This window comes from Gavialis gangeticus, unplaced genomic scaffold (assembly GCF_001723915.1).
Source record: "Gavialis gangeticus isolate Ggan-Ray unplaced genomic scaffold, GavGan_comp1, whole genome shotgun sequence".
Classification (NCBI taxonomy): Eukaryota; Metazoa; Chordata; order Crocodylia; family Gavialidae; genus Gavialis; species Gavialis gangeticus.
Genome location: NW_017729003.1, coordinates 1536055 through 1542578, shown reverse-complemented (window position 1 = coordinate 1542578; position 6524 = coordinate 1536055). Strand labels below are relative to the sequence as shown.

The 6524-nt window shown below is 36.6% G+C and overlaps 1 protein-coding gene across 1 annotated transcript in view; it reads right to left on the bottom strand.

Moving 5' to 3' along the window:
- Positions 1–608: 608 nt before the first annotated feature.
- Positions 609–6524, bottom strand: part of SGMS1 (sphingomyelin synthase 1) — a 38995-nt gene continuing 33079 nt past the window's right edge. The window contains exons 4-6 of the mRNA XM_019507759.1: positions 5457–5610; positions 5038–5204; positions 609–1815 (exon numbers count right to left, since the gene is read on the bottom strand). Of these exons, the coding sequence (XP_019363304.1) occupies positions 1636–1815; positions 5038–5204; positions 5457–5610 (501 nt within the window). The 3' untranslated portion in view covers positions 609–1635. The remainder of the gene's footprint in view (positions 1816–5037; positions 5205–5456; positions 5611–6524) is intronic.

Sequence of the window (6524 nt, the reverse complement as noted above, 5' to 3'; positions counted from 1 at the left end):
CTAAGTGTTAACAGCAGTTAAAAATTAATGCAGTTTCAGTACAGTCCAACTTTGAGGGCCTATAATTCAGCAGAACACAGAAAAGCAAAGATATGTCTCTGAAGAGTAATCCTACCACTAAATTTGAGAAACAATTTTAAAAAGATAAAGGAAACTACATTTTTTAAAAGCCTTTTTATTTTCCTTCACCGTTATTGTTTTACAATACAAATATCACCTTGTGAATACACAAAAACCCTACAGAAGATAACTCTGCTTCACGTAAAATACAGAATGTATATATCTATCTATATCTATCTATATAGATAGATAGATAGATATAGATATATATATAGATAGATATATAGATATATATATTCTTCTTCATTCTTAAAAAAACTATTTTGTTCTGCACATTGGCAAATATAGGATAAAATACTTCCCCAAACATACAGTATGTATGGTAGGAGTGAAACTTGAGTTACATGCAGTTTCTGCACAAATATAATTTTAAAGAACTAGATTATTTTTGTTGTTTTTCAACAACGTTTTCATTAAGGGAGTAGAGAGACTACTCAGAGTTCACTCAGTGATCTTCTGCAAAACCTTTTTTTTTTTCCCAAGGGGAGGAAGAGGAAATTCATGGCTGTTTTCTGGTAAAAATGCAACTACCAAGTACACAATAAAATAAGTTAAAGTGGTACATTTTATTAGGATCTGTCCACAATGTGTGAACAGATTTTTGGTTTCTCCATACTCATTGCAACGTCAACATTATAAGCAAATTTCCAGTTTAAGTTAGCTATAAATGTAAAATTTAGTAATGTATACAGTATTTTTACTTCTGTTTTTATGGAATACTTTATTTTAAATAAAAACATTTATGACTGCCTACTGACCATACAATCAAGACAAGAAAGGCACTAGAAACATAGACAAATCTCTCTCTCCCAAGAAGCATTTATTTTAACTCACTTTTCTCTGACATGTAAAAACCTTTTTAAATTTAGTTTCCATACATATCATTTTGAAAAATAAATTTAGGAAATACTTAGAAAATCACTTTACAACAGAATATCATTTTTTGCACTTCTTTTTGACACTGTCACTGCTGTTTTACAAAATCAATAGTTACCAAACCTTTCTGTGTCTATCATTTTATTTGTATCATTGGTGCAACAGGTAGAAAGATTCCTTAATTTCACCCCAGTCAGGTATTTAGAAACCTTCATATAGACATTTGCTAGAAAATGGCTTACAGCCCAATCTTTGGGGCAAGAGATATGAAAAGTATGTTTTCCCAAGAAAATAATATGCTTTATTCCCAGACATGACTGGAAAGACCACAACTTATGATATAAAAGCTTTCATTTATGCTGTCGCATCATATACAAAGGAACGTGGTGATGGGTAATGTAAATCCCAAATCTATTAACAAGAAATGTATACAGTGCATGATAAGTTAAATTTTCTTTATTGTTGTCCAACGCAGATCCTTTGGAGAGAAAAAGAGATCACAGTGCTTACCAGGTAACTGAATAGGTTAAGTCAAGGTAACTGTTAAAGGATCAGGGAGTAGTTCACTTTTTATGGCATCTTCTCTCATGGAGTTCTTAGCACTTTGGACAGTTCCTTTCCCCAAATTTTTTATAGCTGTTATGTGTCATTCACCAATCTGCTGTATTTAGCTTGCCTACTCAGATGTAGCACTGGCCAGGGAAAAGGCCAATGGTAAGAGCGAGGTACAATTCCTTGAACATTCTTTTCAAAGTACTGGAAGGGCTTGTACCACCACACCCGTGCAAGGAGGTTAGTTTGGGAAGCTTCTTTTAGCACCTGTACAAAAAATAATTAGAAAAAGATTACTAAAAAGCAAAGCAGTTTTGCTTACTTTATGCTCATTACAACCACCAGTAGCTTTCCAAAAATGTATCATTTCAGTTTACTCAGAATGTATACCACATTTCACTAAGTATAGACATGAAAAATGTATATTGGATAGCTGATCTAAATTGACAAAACATCAATAGAATCAAAAGAAGTTCTGCACATGCCTTTCTGCCCTCTCTCTCATTGCCTTTCCACACTTATTGAGAGAGCAAACAGATCATGCTTTAAAGGTCAAATTGTGGTTCTATCAGAGCCAGGGAGAGAATGAATTATGGAACTGAAAGCCCTAGGGAACAACGGCCAGATACAGACATTACATTTTTAATAGTATAAGTGATTTGGAAACTGGTCTATACCTGTAACAGAACAGAAGTTCAGCATACTGGTCTATACAAATAACACAATAGAAGCTTGGCACAGACTGGTTTAAAAATGGTGGAACCTGGTCTAAGATTTGACCCCCCACATCAGATGGTGCAGGCACGTTCTGTTCACTCCTAATTTAATTTACACTGCTTACAGAAATTTAGACTGATTCTGTCTTGGGCTTTTTGAATGTCTGTACCTAGCCAAGGTGTTCTAAAGGGAACCATTAGTTTGTCAGAAACCACCAGTCCCAAACTATTAGTAGAAAATGAGATAAGTTTTGAAGAGATGTAAAGAACTTAAACTATACAGCATTTCCCAAATTAAAGTAACATCTAGAATATCAACTGATTTGAAAAACAAACCAATTCTTCAAAGCCTATTAAATACTTAAATACTATCGGGTAGTTGTGATTCGGGTCCCTCACTGTCTGAAGTGTCCAAGCAAGCAGACCCTTAGGTTTTTAATGACAGTCTAGAGGTTACAAAAAGCATAAACAACTATTGTGGAGTTTGGAGTCACTGTGGTAGGACTGCTTGTGGCAGAGCAGCCCCCAGGAAACTGTTCCCAAACGTCACCATGTTGCTACTTGTGTACCCTAAGTAGCTAACAAATAAATGTATTCCAACTACACAGTTGGTCCAGTACAAGATATCACCCACAAAAATCCATGCTTAACAAAATACTACAATTCCTGAAAAATCAATATCTATCTAAAAACCTACAGGAACAGACTGCATGTGTCATTTATAAAATGATAAATCTCTGAGTTAGCTGCATGATCTTACCATAGTTCAAACCTGTCCCTACTTCATAAATGGCCCATCATGAAGAAAAAACTTCAAAACCCCAGCTAGTATTGCTATAGAAAGTTTAATGGATAATCTTTCCTTTCTATTATGTTCCTCACTAAGCAAGCCCTTCCTATGAGGTTATTCCCATAATTGTTTTTCAAGTTTGGCAACTGTTGATTCTTCTGGATCATGCTGTATGCATGAGAGGTCATCCAGACCTTTGATGCATATGCCAAGACAGGAGATTTTGGAGGAGGTCTCCCAGGTCTCCTGTATGGAAGACAAGGATTCTACCACTGAACCACAGGGGACTGTGTTTTTCAAGCTCTTTTCATAAAAGAACATAGGAAATTTCCAAGGTAGAAATCTGAGTATGCATAAGAAATGATGAAACACTGATACAAATAAAATCTATAGAATATCAATTGCAATCTCTTTACCATAATGTAGTTCCCCACATAGATCCTGATTAAACACATACCTAAGTGTTTTACCATCTACAAGCTGAGATTTAAGGAGACTCCAATTCCTAGCTTATATTTCTGTTAACAAAGAGCCGCTAAATTTTGTCCAGGTATGAAGACACTCAGTAGATTCTCAACTGTATAAACCAACAAACATTTTGTCCATTTAGTTCATTGGCAAATTGATTTTTGCTATTAAGCTGATTCTGTCACCCTCAAAAAGATGATATTTACATTAAAATGAAAGGATAAAAATAGGAATCTTTCAGGTTTGCCCTCTGATGTTTGTGTTCCTTTCTGTATTTCTTTCTACCATTCATATTTCTATCTCTACCCTGCTCCTATTCCACATTTTTCAAATCATGTCCCTCAGGTAAGTTTCATTGTACTGTCTTGACAAGACAGAATGGGAGCAGCTATTTTCACGGAAGCAGCGCAGCGTTTGTACAATTCTTCTAAAACAGAAAGGAAATTCACTCTTATTTGGTGAAATGTCATTTCTTATGCCTTAGGATATTTTATCCTGTTAGTCAGGGGCTGGCAACCTACCACCCATGGAGCAATTTGATTTATCCCATAGATGTGGGGCTTCTGTTCAAGGAGTCAAATTGACCAAGTTAGGGTGAGACTTGGGCAAGTGCTAGGACCCAGCCACTGCTTCCACCACTTTTCCCAGCAGCTGCACAGGTACAGCACCTAGCACCACCACCTCTCTCCCCACAGCAGCATGAGGAGAAGGTCTCCAGCAGGTGCTCATCCCCATAGCAGCATGGGTCTTTGTAGCAGTTGCTTTCCCCTGCTATTATGGGGATAAGCACCAGCTGCAGACACTCTCCCCATGCCACTATGGGGAAAAAAAAAGCATTGCTGGGTGCTTTCCCTTCCTAGCTGCTGGGAAAAGCAGTGCTAATAACTGGTTCCTAGCACTCACTTTCCAGACACTGGCCCTCCTCTGACCCAGACTGGGTTAAATCTGGCCTACAGCCTGAAAAAGTTGTTGACACCTGCTTTTAGTAAAAGAATCCTGCCTTTAGTCCCATCAAAAGTAAGAGATGGTGGCCATTTTAAAAAATGGCTTAAACTGCACAAGCAAGTCTGCTTTATTCATATTGTCCAAAATTAAAAGCATTCTTCAAAATTAAAAATTACAATACATAAAAGAAAGGATGCCTGCCTGCTTAGAGTAGATTTTAAAGTAATTTTGTGGTGGTCATAATGCAAGTGATAAGACCGTCTGACTGGGGGAGTGGGGAAAAAGGGGGGCAAAATAAGAGTATTACATTTTTCTCCCATCACTGACTTTTTCTAGTTCCTTATTTAAATGTTTTGCCTAAATTTGGATTTTTCAAAATCCTGGAATTTTTATTTTCTTTTTTCCTCAAAGTACAATGTGAAGGATAGAGAACAGGAAGCTCTACAAGATACAGAGAAGAATTTGGTTATATTTCCTTGTTTGAAAGCTCAACAGATTAGAATTCATCCACTCATGCTAAAGCAGGAGACATGGAGCCAATCAGAACTAATTACTTGAAGAAAAACTCACATGCTGATTGGCCATTGTATGATACCACCAGAAAAGTCTTGTAGTGATGTAGTAAGCCACCACCACATCCACAGTGTAGTGGTCATGAGCCAGGAGAATACAGAACATCCCAACTATGCTAAGAGTCCAGCAAATCCAGTGATACCACCAGAGTCGCCGAGGTGAATCTGAAAGCAAGCAAAAGTAATCCCTATTTTACTAGAGAAGAATGATATTAACACACAAAAGCAGCAATTCATTAATCTTGAACCTACTAATTTGCAACTACTGGCAATATTATTTATTCTGATGTCAACTGTTTCATAGTTAAATCACACATTACTAGCTTAAATTTTACTCACTTATATTAATGAATCAGCAGTGAATATTTTTCAGTTTAGTATTTAAAAAAAATTGCACAAGCATTGTAGTTAACTTACACTCTTTGATAAATAAGTATGTAAGAGTTAATATAACTGTGTGACCACTGTACAGATAGTCACCACACATGTTGTGAGATCCTGTGATAGACAATCCCCCGCCAGCAAGCAGTTTCATTATCCTTCTCATGTGGGATTCCCAGTCTCCAAAGAGCTAGAGGAAAAAGAGAAAAACAGTTTTAATCAGGGTTATTCATACTGCATTGGGAATATGAAAGGATGTGGGTAGTCAGTATTGTAATCTTTTTGCATAGATGCATTACATCTTTTTTGGCCTGTTAAATTTGGGATGTTACTAAGTCACATAAAAGGCCAAGAGGCATCATTATATTTTATACAGGGAAAAACCTCATACTTTACTTGTAGCTGCTTTACAGTGAAAAACATGGGCCTGAGATACACTACCACCCTGCAAAGTGTCAAACATCTCCCAGAAGATGCTGAACTATCTTGGCACCTACTTATCTCAGTGGGTGTTGAGGATGCTTGATAATGTACAGGATGAGGTCCTTTAACTTAACAGATATGAAATTAAAGGGAAGAACATGAAAGAACACACACAGCTTCCAAGAGCAAGTGACGAATATCTATGAAGAAAAGAGCACGGCAGTAAAATACCTAATAAGGATCAGTCAAAAATAAAGGAATCTTATTATGACAAAGCAAGAAACTGGAATGAAAGTTCAAGCAGTTTTATGCTAATGAAACATATTTGTCTTTTCCTGAGAAAGTACACACGAATTAAAGAAGCTTCCATAAGACAAGACACATACGAGTTAGAAAGCTCCAAATTTTGCCAGAGGCAGGAAATGGTTTGGAAAGACCGGACAAAAATAAATATCCAGCACTTAATCTATTAATTTTCAAATGTAACAGCAAACATGATGTATTGTTTTGGATATCAGGTTAAAGTAACAGCCTCATTCTATCTGTCAATCAATATGCCATGATTGTAGAGTGTCATTTTAGAGTGGTTATGGTGGGACTAACAGAAGGGTACAGAAATCACTCACTCGGGGGGGGGGGGGGGGGGGAGAGACTCATTACGGTACAGAAAAATAAGCCTAA